Source organism: Hemicordylus capensis, chromosome 15 (assembly GCF_027244095.1).
Source record: "Hemicordylus capensis ecotype Gifberg chromosome 15, rHemCap1.1.pri, whole genome shotgun sequence".
NCBI classification, from domain to species: Eukaryota; Metazoa; Chordata; class Lepidosauria; order Squamata; family Cordylidae; genus Hemicordylus; species Hemicordylus capensis.
The window spans coordinates 5,185,085-5,204,020 of record NC_069671.1 but is presented as its reverse complement, the minus strand read 5'-3'; the positions used below and the strand labels follow the sequence as shown (position 1 = coordinate 5,204,020).

General features: G+C 48.5%; 3 protein-coding genes across 4 annotated transcripts in view; 2 read left to right on the top strand and 1 right to left on the bottom strand.

The window, feature by feature from the left end:
- Positions 1 to 24: 24 nt before the first annotated feature.
- On the top strand, positions 25 to 2,584 carry C15H22orf39 (chromosome 15 C22orf39 homolog). The gene is made up of 3 exons (XM_053279864.1): positions 25 to 169; positions 1,119 to 1,286; positions 2,296 to 2,584. The coding sequence occupies exons 1-3, from the start codon at positions 146 to 148 to the stop codon at positions 2,419 to 2,421; spliced, it is 318 nt and encodes a 105-aa protein (XP_053135839.1). The 5' UTR covers positions 25 to 145; the 3' UTR covers positions 2,422 to 2,584.
- A 1,021-nt stretch (positions 2,585 to 3,605) lies between these two features.
- On the bottom strand, positions 3,606 to 8,487 carry MRPL40 (mitochondrial ribosomal protein L40). 2 transcript variants are annotated; one of them, XM_053279863.1, is made up of 4 exons: positions 8,268 to 8,487; positions 5,304 to 5,369; positions 4,557 to 4,712; positions 3,606 to 3,977 (listed from the first exon to the last, which is right to left on the bottom strand). In XM_053279863.1, the coding sequence occupies exons 2-4, from the start codon at positions 5,306 to 5,308 to the stop codon at positions 3,668 to 3,670; spliced, it is 471 nt and encodes a 156-aa protein (XP_053135838.1). In that variant the 5' UTR covers positions 5,309 to 5,369; positions 8,268 to 8,487; the 3' UTR covers positions 3,606 to 3,667. The 2 variants fall into 2 exon arrangements, with proteins under 2 accessions (XP_053135838.1, XP_053135837.1); XM_053279862.1 differs by lacking the exon at positions 8,268 to 8,487 and adding an exon at positions 7,239 to 7,424.
- Positions 8,488 to 8,757: 270 nt separating this feature from the next.
- LOC128338003 (protein HIRA) overlaps positions 8,758 to 18,936 on the top strand; it is a 47,082-nt gene continuing 36,903 nt past the window's right edge. Inside the window, exon 1 of the mRNA XM_053279861.1 lies at positions 8,758 to 9,164. Coding sequence (XP_053135836.1) covers positions 9,128 to 9,164 — 37 coding nt within the window. The 5' untranslated portion in view covers positions 8,758 to 9,127. The remainder of the gene's footprint in view (positions 9,165 to 18,936) is intronic.

Below are 18,936 nucleotides of genomic sequence, written 5' to 3'. Positions count from 1 at the left end.
TCTTGGACTTCAACGGCCCTTCACTACCGCGGGGAGCGCGTCGCGCAGCCCGGGCGACGGTGATTGGCGGAGACTACGATCCGTCACAAAGCGCATCTTGCGGATTGGCTCTTCCTACCGTGGGAGGCGGGGCTGGGGAGGCAGCATGGATGGCGGCGGGCCGTGGAGGGTAAGAGAGGCCGGGATGCGAAGAGACGGAGTGGGGGGGATCTAAGGGGCCCTTGGGGGGCGGGGAGCCCTTCTTAATTGCAGTCGTCTGAGCGGAGGACCCAGTAGAGAATATGCACACTGTGCATATTTCACTGAGCTGAAACGGCCCTCTCGAGGTCTTCTAGTCCAACCCTCTTCTCAGTATGCAGGAAACTGCGACAGCATCCCTGACAGGCAGCCTTCCCGCGAAGGAGAGCCCACGACTGCCTGCTAATGTGCTTCTAACCGCGTGTTTTCTTCTACAGACCTTCTTACCCCTAAAGTTATTATTCGGTGTTGTTCTCATCAACTGCATGGGGCAGGCCGTTCCACGGTCTCCACATCATTTGCAGCCAGGAAATCCTTCCTGCTCCTGGCCTCTAGCCTAAATCTCCTTCCTTGCCATTTCTAGCCCTGCCCTGGGAGGCAACAGAGAACCAGTCGGCTCCTCCTTCCCTAGTCAGATATTTGGCTATCGGGATTCTGCCTAGCTTTCCCTTCTATAGACTCCTAGAGTTAACTTGGAGCTGGAAGGGGCCAGGGAGGTCTTCTCCCCCTGCGTGGCGCAGGAAACTGCTGCAGCATCCCTGAGAGATGTCAGTCCGGGGAAGGAGAGTCGGCATGCATGTCGGTCACTTGCGTGGTGACGCTGCTCCTGGTTGCAAGGAGATACACTGCAGCCCCACGCACCTGCTTTTTGTAGGAGCACCAGTGGGGTGGGGTGGCAGGTAGGCAGCGCTTTCCTGCCCCTTAAAGCGACCCCAGTTCCTCCGAACCGGTTCGAATGCCGGTTGCCGGAACCGGTTCGGCGCTCCTAGAACGGAGCGTCGAACGGTTCCGTGCTCATCCCAGCTTGCTATTCCCGCGTTCCTCCTTCCTTGCACAGATGAGGGGCCATTTCTTTTGCTTTTGTGTGTTGTGTTGGGCAGCCTCCACGAGCCTGCGATGATTACTGGACTGAATGGAAACACTGCAAGAGTATCCGGAACCTCTTTCATCACTACTATACCTACGGGAAGGCCCCTTCCTGCGGGCAGTGGAAGACGGACTACAGGAACTGCCGAGAGTGGGAGAAAACAAAAAGTGCGGTGGCTAAGGTATGCTGGCTAAGATATGATTAAAAGGCCATCACGAGCGTCTTTTCCTTAGACCCCAAAACTATTTTATAATGTCAAACTGCCGAGTAGGGATACGAACAGAGGGAGCTGCCATCAATGTTCCCTCTAACAGGGAATCCCAGATGTTCTTGACTACAACTCTCATAATTCCCAGCCAAAGGCCATCATAGCTAGGGATGCTGGGAGTTGTAGTCAACAACATCTGAAATTCCCTGTTAGAGGGTATGCTGGCTGCCATATACCAAATCCGACACTTGGTCCGTCTAGATCAGGGATTCTCAACGTTGGGTCCTCAGATGTTATTGGACTTTAACTCCCATAATTCCCAACCAAAGGTCACTGGAGCTGGGGATTATGGGAGTTGAAGTCCAATAACATCTGGGGACCCAACGGTGAGAATCCCTGGTCTAGATCATTATTGTCCACACAGACTGGCATCGGCTTCTCCAAGGTTACAAGTCTTTCCCCGCTCTACCTGGAGATGGTGCCAAAGTCCTGGGATGAACCTGGGACCTTCTGTATGCAAATGCTCTTCTGCTTTGCTGACAGATTGACTGTCAGGTTTATAAAACCTGTTCAAAGCACTCTGTATTGTGGATAAAAGTTTGTATGCAATACACAGATGTATGTGCAATGGCTGATTTAATCCATGTGTCCATGAAGCCACCTCAGACACATGGTGGGTCTAAAGTTGTGCCATCGAGTCGGTGTTGACTCCTGGCGACCATAGAGCCTTTGGTAGAATACAGGAGGGGTTGACCATTGCCTCCTCCCACGCAGTATGAGATGATGCCTTTCAGCATCTTCCTGTATCGCTGCTGCCCGATATAGGTGTTTTGCATAGTCTGGGAAATATATCAGCGGGGATTCGAATCAGCAACCTTCTGCTTGTTAGTCAGGCATTTCCTGCTGCACCATTAGGTGGCTATGGTGGGTCTAGGGTTGTACTAAAAGTTAACCTCTTGCTTACTGATTCTGTCTATTCCAGGATTCCCTTTGTCAGAGTGAGAGAGAGCGAGTGAAAGAGAAACAGAAGCATATACCGGTGTGGAATCTGAGGAAAAATCCTCCAACAGACTGGTACCTGCCCCTTTCTGAGGACAAACCCAAGTGAGGTCCTGGAATACAGCCTGTGAGACATGCACAATACCTCAAGATGGGCTCCCAAAACTGTTAACTAGAAAAGACCCCAGCCGTAATTCTAAACTCCCAGGAATCATATACCTCAACATGGTTGTGTCTGATTTTTTCTTAAATATAAATTAATCTGCCCTGAACCTTTGTACTTAGTCATATGCTAAAAGCTCCGTTTGGAGATACGATGACATTTTTAGTGTTCGCTACGAGTCCTTCAATGTGCTCAGTCGATCCACTCCCTCCCTTGCTAATCTGATCCAAAAGCCCTGGCAGTCGTGAGAATTGCCTCCGTGTACTCTGCCATTATAATACGGTGTGTGAGCCAGGACTGTGAAAGGATGAATCTTGCTGGCTGAGACCATGGGGCTGTTTAGTCTCACAAGAAGAGCTCTTCTCTCATCAGCAAAGTGTATCTTCTTGCGTCTCTCATGGGTCACATATGCTACATTTGCTCAGTTAAGCCTGCTCAGGCTAGGCTTCTCTGTGACAGAACTGACACTTCAGTAGTAGTGGCAACTAGAATAGCAGCATTTTCAAGGTGGAAGGGACTTTGGAGATGGCTGCTAGCCCTGGTCTGAACTCCTCCAGCAATGGATTGCCTACCACTGCTTGAGGGAGACTGCTCCATTGTTAAACCGCAATTCTGCTTCCTTGTAATGTCAACCCATTGGTTCCAGTTCTGCCCTCTGGAGTAACAGAGAGCACAAGTCATAGGAACATAGGAAGCTGCCTTCTACTGAGTCAGATCATGGGTCCATCTAGCTTAGTATTTACTACCCAGACTGGCAGCAGCTTCTCCAAGGTTACAGGCAGGAGTCTCTTTCAGCCCTATCTGGAGAAGCCAGGGAGGGAACTTGGGACCCTCTACATGGAAGCATGCAGATGCTACTCCTAGTGGCCCCATCCCCTAAGGGGAATATCTTACAGTGCTCCCATGCAGTCTCCCATTCAAATGCAAACCAGGGCAGACCCTGCTTAGCAAAGAGGACACTCCTCCTACGAAGTGACAGCCCTTCAGATATTTGGAGACGGCGATCCTGGCTTCCCCAAGTCTCCTCCAGGCTAAATTAACCTTACTGTGTATTCTATTTGTTTTGAGAAGGACCCATCAAACACCCACACGCAACTGATACTTCAGAATGAACGGATGACCAGACTAGATCCATCGGTTTGCCTTTACTCGACGCAGCATCTTCCACGTGTCGTGCAGCAAGCTTCCCACATCACTGCGTATATACTTTGGTGACGTCGTTGCATTTTCCGTCGGGAGCCTCATAGACAGGCAGCGGCGGAGTGAATATAGGCTCCGCCCTCTCAAAAGGGAAGAGCCCATCATCCCGTCGAATTGCGGCCTGGTACAATGGCTCCGACTCGAAGCGCAGTTCTTTCAATGCCTCTTCTTGGGCTTTCAGTAAGGACTGGATGGTGTTCCTCTCGGCCTTGCTCTGCCCTAGCTTGTATAGAGTCCACTTCTTCATCAGCAAAGCTCGCCTTTCACTCTCCTCAAAGGACAGAGGGGAGGTCTCTCGGACCCTGCCAGTGTAAAACAAACGGAACACTTTATTTAGCACCATTGGGACGGAAGAGTCTATAAACCTATGCGCAATCCTGAGCTACTATCCTTGTTTTAAAAAGTGAGATCGCAAGAGGGCATTATTGCACGCCAAAGTAACCTGTCGAGTCTTCCAACAAGGGGAAATGAAGTCCAAGAAGTCGACTTCTCAGTAAATACTGAGTTAAACTGTTGGCATGTCACAGCAGAGTTCTAGACTTGCGTTATGGAAGATTTTTCACTAAATCTGTTAGTAGCTCACTGGTGATAATGAACACCAACGTGATACTAAATTATCACAATTATCAATTGTATATTATTGGTGATAATTTAGTATTACCAACGTGATACTAAATTATCACCAAATTATATCTTTGTTTACATAATGCACATTCAGTTTTTATTTTATTTGAAATATTTTTGCCCCACTCTTCTGTAAAACATTAGAAAAAAAATGCTCAAGATGGCTTACAATAAAATATCATCATGGGGTTGTTACCCTGAAACAATGCACAAATATATTCTGGCTGCACAGTAACCAAACATTTCCCTGCAATTACCTTTTTTCATCCATGAATCTGGCTGGTGTTATAAAGTCTTCAATGGGAATCATTTCCTGCGAGGCTTTTTCCAGTTTTTTTATCTTCTTCCTCATTCGCTCTTTTATGGCAATGTCTCTCTTTGGATCCACTTTCTTCTTCTTCCTTGGTTCTGCTCTAATGGCCAAAAATAAACCCGCTCAAAAATTCCTTATCTCCAATTATCTATGCATAACACAGTAATACCTTACATTTCCCGAAGGTCTTCCAAACAGGGAGCTTGAATATGTATATTATCATCACTCAGTGTGAGTGAAGATAATATCATTCACTGCTACATCTCAACAGTGCTTCTGAGACCGTCACAGAAATGGCTCTGAAGCAGACAGATTGATCCAAAAATGTTTTGCATTATATATTTTATGGGATGAACTGTGAGCCCCTCAGATGTCTCTACATGCAGTGCGGTGGTATGAAGTGGGAGGTGTGGATTCAAATCCTCCCTCAGCCATAAAACTTACTGGGTGACCCTGTTCAAGTCACAGTCCCTGAATGTATCACAGATGGTCAAGGAAGGAATCCATAATGTATCAATTATGAAACACTTTGTATGTGCAAAGGCACTGTAGATCTTCTCAGCACAACAACAGGTAGTTGGTAGTTTTATTCTCTAAGAATAGATATTTACAGTTTCCTCTAATTTAACACATGGGCATGGAGAAGGTGGATATTCTAACCTTTGAAAAGTTAGAATATAAATAACATTACCTCATGGGCAGAACGGCTCTGAGTGTCAGAAGTGAAGATTGCCAGTGGTTCTCTCGAACTATAGAGCTATGGAAAAATTAATCAATATATATATTAGATCAATTAAATCAGAATAAGCAAGATAACCAGTAAGCCTTAAGAAACCTTTGAGCCTTTCTTTTGGGGGGGCAAAAAAGAAACTGATACTCATGGAGGTTCTTTGCCACAGTAAAATTCCCCTAACAAATCTAAACCATATATGTAACTCAGGGTGATTTCACACATTATCTTTTCCTACTTGAGCTTTGGAAAGAGTATAATGTGCAAATGGTGGCAGTGTGGGGTTTTTCTTTGGTGTTTTTTTTTTTTAGCTGAGGCACATATTGGGAAGCTGATCTTTGCAGCAGGTTTAAGATGCAAGGACTTAGAAAAGAAAGCATTCTTGAGTTGTCACTTTCCAGGGACATTGTTTTTCTAATGCAAATATTAATACTGGTACTGGATGAAGCAGTATCTAAAGTAGTCCACAGATGAAACAAAGATAGCTGAACTGAGAAAACTCATGCCCTCTGCCTGTAGCAAAGTGGATCACAGAAAGAGGTAGTTGCCAAAATAGGATCACATCTAGCACTGTGGTGTTGGGTGAGGGTGCAGAGGAGAGTCATTATGCCAATCAACAGAAGATGGGGCAGATTCCAGCACTGTCCAGCCTGCACTAAATGGGGAGAGAGGGGAGAGAGGGGAGCACTTTGGAACTGTCAGGACCATGTTGAAAAGGGTGAGAGAAAAGCTTATTGTCCTCCTTCCATAGGAAAGCCCTCTGTCTGTGCTGTTCATTTCAGGAATTCTGTTTATTACAAACTTTTTATGGACAGAATTCCTTTCCCCTTTGTTTATGAGAGCAGAGTTATTTGTTTGACTGAAAACCATTTGCAGTCAATCCTGCTTTCAGTTTGTGTGTTTGGAAGGAAAGAAATGCTTTTGGGAACATCAAAGAGCACCATCATATAAGCTTTCTCAAAACCTGAACCTAATAAGCTGTTTTAAGGAAATATAAGACTCCGTATTCTTTTATTTTGCTATACCCCCTCTGGAAATTGAAGTGGTTGAGTAAGAAAGAAAGAAAAAATGGCCACCAGGCACTAGAGACCTGATTTCCATTCCATACTTAAAATTATAGTCAGTCAATTTATTGCAGTCAAAAGATCAGGAATATTGAAAAATTATAAGATTATAGATACTGTCATCACAGTAAGTCCTTTCGTGTGTGACTTGTTTTGCCCTACTGATGTACTGAAGGACTAAACTGCTCATAATCTGCCATATTAAAAGAGGACACCTTTATCAGTGCTACCATCCATGCCTCCAGCCAACACACACTTTGCTGGTGGTCTATATCTCCAGCTAGATATATCTGCATATCTACCACCTAATGGCACAGCAGGGAAGTAGCTTGACTAGCAAGCCAGAGGTTGCCGGTTTGAATCCCCACTGGGAAACACCTATATCGGGCAGCAGTGATAGAGGAAGGTGCTGAAAAGCATCATCTCCTACTGCATGGGGGGAGGCAATGGTCAACCCCTCCTGTATTCAACCAAAAACAACCACAGGGCTCTGTGGTCACCAGGCATCGACACAGACTGGACGACACAACTTTACTTTTACCACTGCACCAGTAGCTGTTAACCCTGTTAGCTGAGAATAAAACCTCCATGTCGAGAAGCAGTCTATCCCTGAAGGCCATTTCCTGGGAGGAAGGCAAAGGATCACTTCCCAGCCCTGGCTTTTGACGAGCTTCGTCAAAAGAGACCTGAGAGAGAGAGAGAGAAACTAAAGGCTAGCCACTACTGGAAAGAGGATACTGGAGTAAATTTATCATATTATTAATCTGTCCATAGCTGAAAGAATCCGAGGAGGCAGGCTGGGGGGAAGCCACCTTTTCCCGCTGCCACCTACCTAAGCAAAGAGCTTCCGGGCCTGCTGCGAAGCAGGCTCAACACCTTGGAGGATGCAACCTGCGCCAACATGTTTCCAATGGGCCCCCTGCCTCGAAGAGCCGCTGCAGCAAACGAGCCTTCTCTGTCCCAAAGGGGGACACATCCGGCAGTGCACCGCGGTCCCCCGCGATTGGTCTCCCTCCAGCTCCCGAGCCCAGTAACAAAGGTTCCGAGCTGCAACAGCTTCCGCGGCCAGGGCCATTGAACTAATCACCATTTAAAAGTGCCCGTCTGAGTCTTTGCAGAACTACCTGCCACTACTGGGATACAACTTACAGCCAGATCCCCATCTCGCTTTATTAGAGATACAGTCAGAAGAGAAAGCCATTCATCGCTAAGACTTCTTGGTCTATAACTTAGCGGCGGCCAGAATGAAAATTGCTTATCACTGGAAAGATCCATCGGAACATCAGAAGCTGCCGTATACTGAGTCAGACCACAGGTTTATCTAGCTCAGGATTGTCTTCACAGACTGGCAGCGGCTTCTCCAAGGTTGCAGGCAGGAATCGCTCTCAGCCTGCCTTGGAGATGCTGCCAGGGAGGGAACTTGGGACCTAGATGCTCTTCCCAGAGCGGCTCCATCCCCATCACCTTCCCCATCCAGTATTATAGAGCACTGGCACATAATCTGTGGAATATTGCACTGATGGAGAAATTAACCCAACAACTCCAAATTTCTCGAGTCTTCCACTTCAATGGTTTTATTAACTATTGGCATCCTCATATCACGCACACACAAACATCCAGGGCAGAAGGCTCCAAGTTCCCTCCCTGGCAGCATCTCCAAGAGAAGGCTGAGAGCGATTCCTGCCTGCAGCCTTGGAGAAGCCGCTGCCAGTCTGTGAAGACAATACTGAGCGAGATAGACCAATGGTCTGACTCAGTCTATGGCAGCTTCCTATGTTCCTACGTTTGATGGTGCTGCTGGAAGACATCCCATCTCGGAAGGATATCCTTTCTCTTTGAAATGAAGGACAGCCCCTCTTACTCTGTTTCCCTTTCCCTGGTTGTGTCCGCATCTGGCAGATAGGAGATGTTAACCTCTTGCTGAATTCTCGCTACTTCTTCTTTGGAGAATCCACTTCTAAAGGTGTGGGGAGGAGCAGCAGCAGCAGCTCAGAGTCCAAGATGCTGCCCCCCAGATGCTGTGGGTCATGGGACTGTCGCACTCCCTTCCTCCCCTGCCAACACACGTGATGGCGGCTGGAGGAGGGGTGTGGATGGGTCATCATCACTTGATGGGTGGGGGTGGGAGTTGCAAGCTGCAGCCCCCCCCCCCGATAAATAAATAAAATAAAATAAAATAAAATAAAATCAAACCACCCCGAGGGCAGAGCTTGCTCCCCTCCGGCGCTCCAGCCAAGGGCCACCGGGCAGGGCTGGGGGCTCCGGGGCGCCTCCCACTCGCCACGCCGGCGCGCCGCGGCCCTCTCCTCGCCGCCTCTTGTTTCCCGCCGGGCCGCTTAGGTCGTTGCCCTCCACTGACTTCCGGCGTTGCCGGGGAGCCGCCGGGAGCGGGGGATGCGGCCGGGTGGAGGGCGAAGGGCCGGTGGAGGAGGGCGCGGGCGGCGGCGACGGCGGGGCAAGGACGGGCCGGAGGGATGGAGCGGCCCTGAGGGGAAGGAGGCGGCAGCTGGCGGGACGCGGGGCCGGGAGGCGGACCAGCAGGCGGCGGCGGCGGCGGCGGCGGGGCTCTGAGGCTCGCCCTCCCGCCCGCCCAGCCCTTCCGCGGGGTGCAGCGCCTGCCTCGGCCCGCAGTCGCCGTCCCCAACACGGAGGCCCCGGGGTCCCAGCGGCGGGAGGAGGACGAGGCGGAGGAGGAGGAGGAAGAGGCGGCGGCGGCCCAAAATGAAGCTCCTGAAGCCGACGTGGGTCAACCACAGTGGTGAGCAGCGGCGGGGCGGGGCTCCTGAGCATGTACAGAGCGCCCCCGGCCCAGAGCGGGGTGGGGCTGTCCCGCTGGGGTCTTGGCGGGGGGGGGGGGGCGGCTTGGGGGATTGAGGCGTGGAGGGGAGGGGAGTGGAGGGCCTTGAGCGTGTGCAGAGTGCCCTAGCCATGGTGTGGGCTTGAGTAGCTGCGGGGGTGCCTCTGAGCAAAACCACAGTACCACTCTCCTCCACCCCATCCTCTGGTGCCTAAGGTGACGAGGGCTTGACCGGTGCTGCCCGCCAAGTTGCTGCTGCTGCTGGCCCTGGGTTGCATGCTCGGGCTGGTAGCCGCTCTCGGTGGCTTCTGTGCTTTGGGGCCTGGGAACTGGGGGAGTGGAGGACTCTGAGCATGTGTGGCGGGCCCTGGCTGGAGTTGGTTAGAGTGAGTGCACACTGCAGTGTCGCTGAGCTATGGTGCAAACCCTCCCATGGCAGTTCAAAGTCGCTCAGAAGTAAGTCTTAGTGGCTGATTTTAGTCCCTTTAACTACAGCAGGACTTGGTCCGGATTCTGTCCATTGTGTTCGATGGGAGTGACTCCTGTCCTGTGCATAGCGTTGCAGTCTCAGCACATGAGGCTGCAGGTAGGGGCTTCCAGGATTATGTCGTATGGAGCCGCTTGATGCTCAGTTAGGCCATTGGTCTCTGTCTCTCTTTCGTAGTATCGTCTGGGGTCTGCTCTCCAAGCCAGAGGTTTTTCCCAGCTCTGTTATCTCAGAACTTTGAACTGGAGAGAGAAGCTGGGAGGGACTCAGTACTTCAACTAACTTGGTGAAGGGTTTGGGGCCAGTCAGTCTCCCACGGCCTGACCTACCTTGCAAGATTGTTGTGGGGATAATATGAAGGAGACCACACATGCTGCCTTGAGTTCCTTGAAAGAAGGGCAGGATAAAAATATGTCTTTAATAGTCCTCTGTTGACCGGGGTGAGGTGGAATCCACCATTAATTGCCTTGATTGTTTTATTGAAAAATGCATATATTGCCTTTCAGCAGAAAGGTTCTCAGAGTGGTTTACAGAGCAGAAGGAATGAGAAAATAGATCCCTGTCCTAAAGGGGCTCAGAAGGAAACACAGACACCAGCAACGGCTGCTGGGGTGAACAGGGGCCCTTGCGTCCCCCCTGCTATATATAAAACAAACACTGCTTGAAAAAGTGTCTCTTTACCTAGTTAGCAGGTGCTTGGTTCACCTTAGCCATCTTACTCTCTGGGAGATTTCTGTTCATTGATCTGCAGGTGCTGTCCTGTGACCATTAGGTTCTGGTCTGACTAGCAGGGTGAGGATGTAACATAGGAAGCTGCCTTCTACCGACTCAGACCATTGGTCCACCTGGCTCAGTATTGCCTACCCAGACTGGCAGCGGCTTCCCCAAGGTTGCAGGCAGGAGTCTCTTTCAGCTGTACCTGGAGGTGCTAGGGAGGGAACTTGGAACCTTCTTCATACAAGCAGGCAGCTGCTCTTCCCAGAGCAGCCTCATCCCCTAAGAGGAATATCTTACAGCGCTCCTATGTGGTCTCCCATTCAAATGTAAACCAGGGCAGACCCTGCTTAGCAAAGGGGACAGTTCATGCTTGTTACCACAAGACTAGCTCTCCTCTCCATGTAGATCATGACCAAGTTGGAGACATTTTTCTGCCCTTGCTGGAGGTAACCTGAGAGAGCTGCCAATTCTGTTTCCAGCCCAATCCAAAGCATTATTTCTTGGATCTTATTTTACACTAATTTCGGTGAAATTGACTTCATTCTTACTGGTCTTGTTTGGCATTGCAGGCTCGTTTTCAGGGCTGGTTTGTCAATATCGGGGATAATCTCCCTCTTTCGCTTTGTATCTCGTCTTGCCACCTTTAATGCTGCTTCAGACTAAACAGTTTGACTTCAAGCCCTACAAAGTATTTCTACCATTTGTTTTGCAAAACATTGTGGTCTGTGATGATAAACAGCATAATGTTTTTGTCTTACATGATCTGTTCAGCTGGGAAACCAAAATGAGCCCAGACTTTCTTGCACTGTGCTAAATAAGCTTTGCAAAGGGTCAGCTGCAAACTCTTAAGATCAGAGTTTACAAAAGGAACAATGCAAAAGCTCTTCTGTTTTAAGTATGCCTTAAATATAGTATGGGAGATTGGCTTTAAGAGCTCGTTGGGAAGCTGATCTGAGTGAAGACAGAGATTTAATCCCTGTTCATGTATGTACATAAAGAGTGGCATGCAAAAGAGGTGATACCAAAGGCACGATCTGCCTCTTGATGATCAAAAGCTGTTGCCTCTCTAGGGGTAGAGGCTGAGTAGGAAGAGTTCCAAGACTGTCTCCTGTGTCCATTCCAAAACTGGAATGAAAAGAAGTGGTTTTAATGGATAAGCATTGTTGGTTGGGTTGAGCAGCAAACCTTTCAGGCTGGTTTTAGGCCTGGTATGGAAGCAAGAAGAAGCAAGCTAGAAAAAGTATTGACGCTTTGGAACTTGGGTGCCGGAGAAGACTCTTGAGAAGACCATGGACAGCTAGGAAAATGAACCAATGGATCATAGAACAGATTAATCCAGGATTTTCACTCGAGGCACAAATGACCCAGCTCAAACTATCCTACTTTGGACACATAATGCAAAGACCCAGCTCCCTTGAGAAGTCCATAATGCTGGGAAACGTTGAAGGCAAGAGAAGAAGAGGATGACCAGCAGCAAGGTGGATGGACTCGATGACAGCAATGAATGCACCACTGAGAGACCTTGAAGGCCAAGCTGAAGACAAATCATCCTGGAGAGAATCAATCTATGTGGTCACTAAGAGTTAACACCAACTTGACGGCATTTAATCAATCAGTCAATAGAAGTTGAGCATGCCTGCATAGAACATGGGAAAACCCTCGTTTTACAGATGGCGAACACAACTTTGCTTATTGAAAATAGGAGGAGAGCTGGTCTTGTGGCAGCAAGCATGAATTGTCCCCTTTGCTAAGCAAGGTCCACGTCAAGTCAATTTCTACTCCTGGCGCCCACAGAGCCCTGTGGTTGTCTTTGGTAGAACACAGAAGGGGTTGACCATTGCCTCTTCCCGCGCAGTCTGAGATGATGCTTTTCAGCATCTTCCTATATCGCTGCTGCCTAATATAGTACCAGCGGGGATTCGAACTGGCAACCTTCTGCCTGTTAGTCAAGCATTTCCCCACTGCGCCATTGCTTGGGTAAATAACATCTAAACTGGGATTAACCGCTTTCCGGCTAACTCGGGATTTCTGTGTGGAAAAACAAAAAGAACATTCTTGTTTTTTAAGGAAGGGAGACCAGGAATATAGCTGCAAAAGTTCACCCGGCTGCTATATCATTTACCTGTCACAGGAATACTTTGCTGGTGTGCAGACACAAGCTGATATCACTGTTGAAGCTTGCTGTTGAGAATACACAAGTTGGCATATCTGCTCTGGGGCAGCCCAGTAGGAGCAAGCCTGTTTTGGCTGCTTGTTCGCGTTGAAAGAGGTAGACAAAAACGGCTGGTCGCAGATGCTAAGGAAAGAAAGAAATGTTTCGCCACTCGCTTATACTTTGGTGCCTGCCAGTATCTTATCTGAGTGTTAGGTTTTGCCTCTTACAGGGTTAACTGTGGCGAATTGGTAGCTTCCAGACGGCAGCAATGTAACAGTTCTGGAAGCCCTTTGGTAAACACTGAGGTTGTCGCCAATGATGGGAAGCGACACGTTTCTAAACACCTTGGATCTAGATGGTTTTTGTTGATACTATGTGCTTCCTAGTTTGGAGAAAGGATTGCACGCATGCCTAAGAATGACTTTCAAAACAAACAAACAAATGGAAAGGTGATCTCCTTTGTTGAGTCCACTTGTCTTGCTCTGCTTTTGTCACAGGAAGGCGGTATGCTTGGGGTCCCCAGATGGCTTTCCATCCAGGCCCCGAGCAGGCCCAGAATTGCTTTAGTTACGATCGGGTGGTTGCGTCCTGTGCCTTCATGCCATGACCCAGGGTCAGAGACCTCTAGCTGCTCTATGTGCACAGCACTTTGGGTCACGGTGAGAGAGGATATTGTGAGGAGGGCAGATAAAAGCCGCGCTCCCTCCTCTGTGGTATGAGAAGTGGGCGATGTTGTCTAACGGCAGGTGGCGAGCCCAGGGTTGGACTACAACTCCCATCACCCCCTGCTCTGAAATGATGGTGCAGGGGATGGTTGTGGTTGTAGTCCTAGTCCAACTGCAGCTTGAAAGCTTTTAGTTGGCTACTCCTATACAAGCAGAATAGTCGAAAAGATTATTTTGAGTCTGGTTATGATGACTCCTCAAAGGGCTAATGCTGTGTTTAGTCATAGGAATGTGTACCCCGGGGGGGGGGGACCTGACAGAGTAAAGGCCAGTTCCTGCAGCTTGTTGTGGTTGGGACTGGTGCGGCCAGTGTGTCTTCAGGCTAGTTTGCCCCACCTTGGATTGTTACCGTGCATTTTGGCCTGGGCTGTACTAGCATTCCAAACCGAAGGGAAGCTGTCATTAGGGAAATCGCTGTAACTAGACCGCTTGTTCGGGAGAACGTTAATTGTAGGGTATTTGGCCAGCAGAGCAGATTGTAAAATGATGGTAGGTGTGCAGGATGATGTATACCTGTCTCTTTCCAGTGCTGGACCTCTTGACTGCTGTAGCAAAACAATAAGGTGGAAGTCCTATAAATAGGGGTAGCATTAGACACACATCACTTTTCCTTACGTGTTAAAGTACTTGGAATTCAGCCTTGGAATACCCCGGAGAAGGTGAGAGGCTTGAGATGTCAGTGTTCTCCTAGGTGTCTAAATAGAAGCATGGAGATTGCAATTCATTTGACATTATTTGCATGTTCTTGGCATGATTCGCATACTACTGCCAATATTGATATGCTGCTTTTCAACAAAAGTTCTCAAAGCGGTTTACACAGAAAAATATCAACAAACAAATAAGATGGTTCCCTGTCCCCAAAGGGCTCACAGTCTAAAAAGGCAACATAAGACACTAGCAACAGCCACTGGAGGGATGCTGTGTTGGGGACGGATGGGGCCAGTTGCTCTCCCCTTGCTCAATCAAGAGAACCACCACTTTAAAAAGGTGCCTCTTTGCTTAGTTAGCAGGGGCCGTTCTGTGTCCACAAGTGCTTTAGGGAGACTTGATCTGCTGCTTTATAGAATACATGCACACGGTTTGCTTGAGTTTTTGAGTTGTGACTTTTCAGGACTCGAACACAAACCACTGGGCCCCACTCACTGTTCTCTCTAAGGTACGCGCATGTGCGTGCACTCACAAGTTTTTGGATGTCTACTCATTTCATTTTAGATCCCGCTCAGGTTGAATCAGGAAGGCCCCACGCTGAATGCACATGTGCACACACTGCCTTGATATTGCCGCCCAGAACAAAACTCATTCCGCACAGAGATGAGAAAAATTAGAGGGACCACTGGCCCCACTGGTGCATGAGAAAGGGAACTAGCAGACGTTTTGGTGAGAATATTGATTTAAACCATTTTAAATCTCCCCCCCCCAAAAAAAGAGAGAACTGATCCCCAAGGCTGTTTATAACTGATTAAAAACAAATTTAACAAATATAAGAATTGTAAAACCAGCAGCCCTTAAAACAGCAGATGAAATAAAATCAAAGTGGAAAGCAGTTAAATATAGGAAAGCTTGGGTGGATTAAAAAGTGTTGCAGTGCCATGTGTGTCATGCAAGTGCATGCCAAAGATGCCTGGTGACCCATGTTCTGGGTGCCATTACACAAAGAACAAAGATGTCCAGCTTCCAAGCTGCGTCCATCCCAGGACTGACAGATGGTGTCCTGGGAGGTGGAGATCCATCATGGAAGAATCATGGTGGAATATAAATGCAATAATCAATATATAGAAGAATAATATGTACCTTATCAATTATGTTAGGAGTATAGGAAGCTGCCTTGTACCAAGTCAGACCATTGGTCCGTCTAGCTCAGTAATGTCTACTCTACACTGACTGGCAGCAGCACTCCAGAGTTTTGGGCAGGAGTCTTCCCCAGCCCTACCTGGAGACGCTGCCAGGGACTGAACCTGGGACCATCTGGATGCAAAGCAGATAAGTTACCCATAGGAAGCTGCCATATACCGAGTCAGACCATTCATCCACCTAGCCTAGTATTGTCTACACACTGACTGGCAACAGCTTTTCCAAGATTGCAGATAGGAATCTCTCTCAACCCTACCTTGGAGATGATGCCAGGGAGGGAACTGAGAACCTCAGATGCTCTTCCTAGAGTGGCCCCATCCCGAGGGGAATCTCTTACAGTGCTCATGCATGAAACCTCCCATTCATATGCAACCAGGGCACACCCCGCTTAGCAAAGAGGGCACAGCATGCCTGCTACCACAAGGCCAGCTCTCCTCTGAGCTATGGACCAAGATCTTCCCGTTCCACCATGATGGGTGGAGATCATAATTGTTTTTCAACCTGTATGTAGAGTTAGCCGTGCACCTTTAAACTGTCAGAATGTAAATATTTAAATGCATTTGTGACTATAGATTAAAAGGGCTGGGCATAAAACAAATAAAACTTCTGTTAAGGGAGGTACTTGGGTTAGGAGGTGAGTGTTAAGAGTCCCGACAGTTTGCTTGCAGTGGATAAAGTTAAGGCAATGCATATCATTGTTCTCAGTCCAGAGAAATGTGCTCTTGTTAAATACTCTTGAAATTGCATGTTTAGAAGAGCTGATTAATCAATTCCTCATAATATGGAACTGCAGAACTGTTCCTGTGTGCCGGCTCCAATATAAAGGGCTATGCTTCAAGAAAAAAATACCATAAAACTAAGCAAGGAGCTGAGAATAATTAGAAGAGTTGTGTATAATAAATACACTGTGACTGCTCCTTGTGCTTGAGAAGGACCTCCAAGAGGGGCACAGAACTGTCACAAAAAAACTTCCTTATGAGGCAAGGCTACAACACCTGGGGCTATTTAGTTTAGGGGGAAAAGACGACTGCGGGGAGACATGAGAGGGGGCTATAAAATCATGCATGGTGTGGAGAAAGTGGACAGAGAGAAATTCTTCTCCCTCTCCCATCATACTAGAATCAGGAGTCATCCCATGAAATTGATGGCCAGGAAATTTAGGACCAGCAAACAGAGGTACTTTTTTACACAACGCATAACCAACTTGTGGAATTCTCTGCCACAATGTGTGGTGACAGCCAACAACCTGGATGGCTTGAAGAGGGGTTTGGATCACTTCATGGAGGAGAGGTCTAGCAATAGCTACTAGTCAGAGGGCTACAGGCTACCTCCAGCCTCAAAGGCAGGATGCCTCTGAGTACCAGTTGCAGGGGAGTAACAGCAGGAGAGAGGGCAGGCCCTCAACTCCTGCCTGTGGCTTCCAGCGGCATCTGGTGGGCCACTGTGTGAAACAGGATGCTGAACAGCAGGGCTGTTCTTACATTCTTATGATACAATTCCGGCATGTTTGACACTCCTGAAATCTTTTAAGTAACAGTCGCTTGCTTGCTAGCCTTCCCATGCAGAAGGCCCCAGGTTCACTCCCTGGCATTTCCAGGGAGACTTGCCTGTAAGCCTTGTAGAACTGCTGCCAGTCAGTGCAGGCAATACTGAGCTAGACGGAGCGAGGGTCTGACTCAGTAGATGGCAGCACCCTGTGTTCCTAAGCAGAAATGGAAAGTTTTCCACCGCACACCCATCGTTTGCTGTGCAGCCACACTGGCTTTTCAACAGCTCTTTGCAAGGCTTTCTAGAATACTTAGGACATATAAGCATGATATACACTATTCATTATGGACCCAGCTAGCCTGCTTGCAGAAATGTGAACCAAGCTCTGGCCATTTTGATCAAATTTGGGTTTTCAACACTTCTGTCGCTCTTTAGGGTTTTCTTTCAGTTGATGCGCTGTTTTTCCTCCTTAACTGGTCACATTTCAGAAGAGGCCCCCGGATTTCCTTCTCTCCTCGTTTGTCTGCCAAATTGTACAGTCATCAATTTTCGCCAGACAGGAGCAAATACTCTTTGGCTTGTCTCAACAGGATATAAAAGAGAGAACTCTCTCAAAGGAAGGTGAGGAGTCGGTGGAGCAAGTAGCTACTGCAGATTCCAACAGTAGCGTGTCGTGTACCTTTTGAGCAAATTACGACTGCCAAGAACATAAAGGGCTGGATCCAAAGAACCGAGAGGGGAAGGCAGACGGCAGCCTGTGCAAGTCCACAAATGCTCATGCAGAAACTTGTGCAGAAGTGAAGCAATGCAGTTGTCGGCAGGTCCTGTTGGGAACACTCCTGTGTCGGCTGGTATGAGAGGTGCTGCCAGCAGAAGGAAGTCCTTGGCTCTCATTTCTTGCACAGCCTTCTAGTGCGAGGTGTAAAACAGCCCTTTCGTGAGCAGAAGATCACGACACTAGAACCAGGGGTCATCCCATGAAACTGATTGCCAGGGAATTTAGGACCAACAAAAGGAATTACGTCCTCCCCCCTCCCCCCCCCACACACAGAGGAAGCTGTCATATACTAAGTCAAACCATTGGTCTGTCTAGCTCATTATTGTCTTCACAGACTGGCAGTGAATTCTCCAAGGCTGCAGGCAGGAGTCTCTCTCAGCCCTATCTTGGAGATGCTGCCAGGGAGGGAACTTGGAGCCTAGATGCTCTTCCCAGAGCGGCTCCATCCCCTAAGGCAGGGTTCCTCAACGACAGGCCCCCAGATGTTCTTGGACTTCAACTCCCATAATCCCCAGCCAAAGGCCACTGGGCCTGGGGATTATGGGAGTTGAAGTCCAAGAACATCTGGGGGGCCAACGTTGAGGATCCCTGCCCTAAGGGAAGTATCTTATAGTGCTCACACATGCAGTCCCCCATTCAAATGCAACCAGGGCAGACCCTGCTTAGCTAAGGGGGCAAGTCATGCTTGCTACCACAAGACCAGCTCTTCTCTCTCTCTCACACACACATCCATCCATCCATCCATCCATCCATAGAATCAATCCATGGAAGTCTCTGCCACGGGTGGTGGTGATGGATACCAGCTTGGATGGCTTCAAAAGGGGCTAAGGCCAATTCATGGCAGACAGGTCTATCAATGGCTACTAGTCTTGATGGCTATAGGCTCCCTCCAGCCTCAGAGGTGAGGATCTTCCCGATACCAGTTGCAGGGGAGCAATGGCAGCAGAGGTGGCATGCCCATCTCCTGGTTGTGGGCTTCCCAGAGGCATCTGATAGGTCCCTGTGCGAAATAGGATCCTGGACTAGAGGGGCCTTCTTGGGTCTGATCTAGCAAGGCTCCTTTTACGTTCTTAAGATGCTTCCTGCAGGCAGAAGGACACTTCTGGATCCACTCCAATGTCTCTCATGGCAAAATGCAAATGCCAAGGATCTGCTGTTCCACATGGTTGCGTCAATGTTATGAAAGAAGAGCAATAATGAAGCATTGTGCACATCCCTGGCCTCGTGCTAAATCTTTTTATTTTTGCCGCTCCTGAGTTGTTGTCCTAGAACTCCAGGCGGGGGGTCATTCTTGTGTTCAGTGTTGAGTACTTGAAGCATTCCCTGTAACAACAATGTTGCTGGCTCCCACAACCCCCAGTCAAAGGCCGTTGTAGCTGGGCTTGCCAGGAGCTGTAGTCAACATCCGGCAAGGCCCGTTACAGGAAGCGCTGATGCTGTGGATCTGTTTGAAGCATCCAGTACTACAAAGGATGCTTGATCTTGCTTGAGTCTGTATAGTGCGTTATCCTAAAGCTGGAGAACAGGTGATA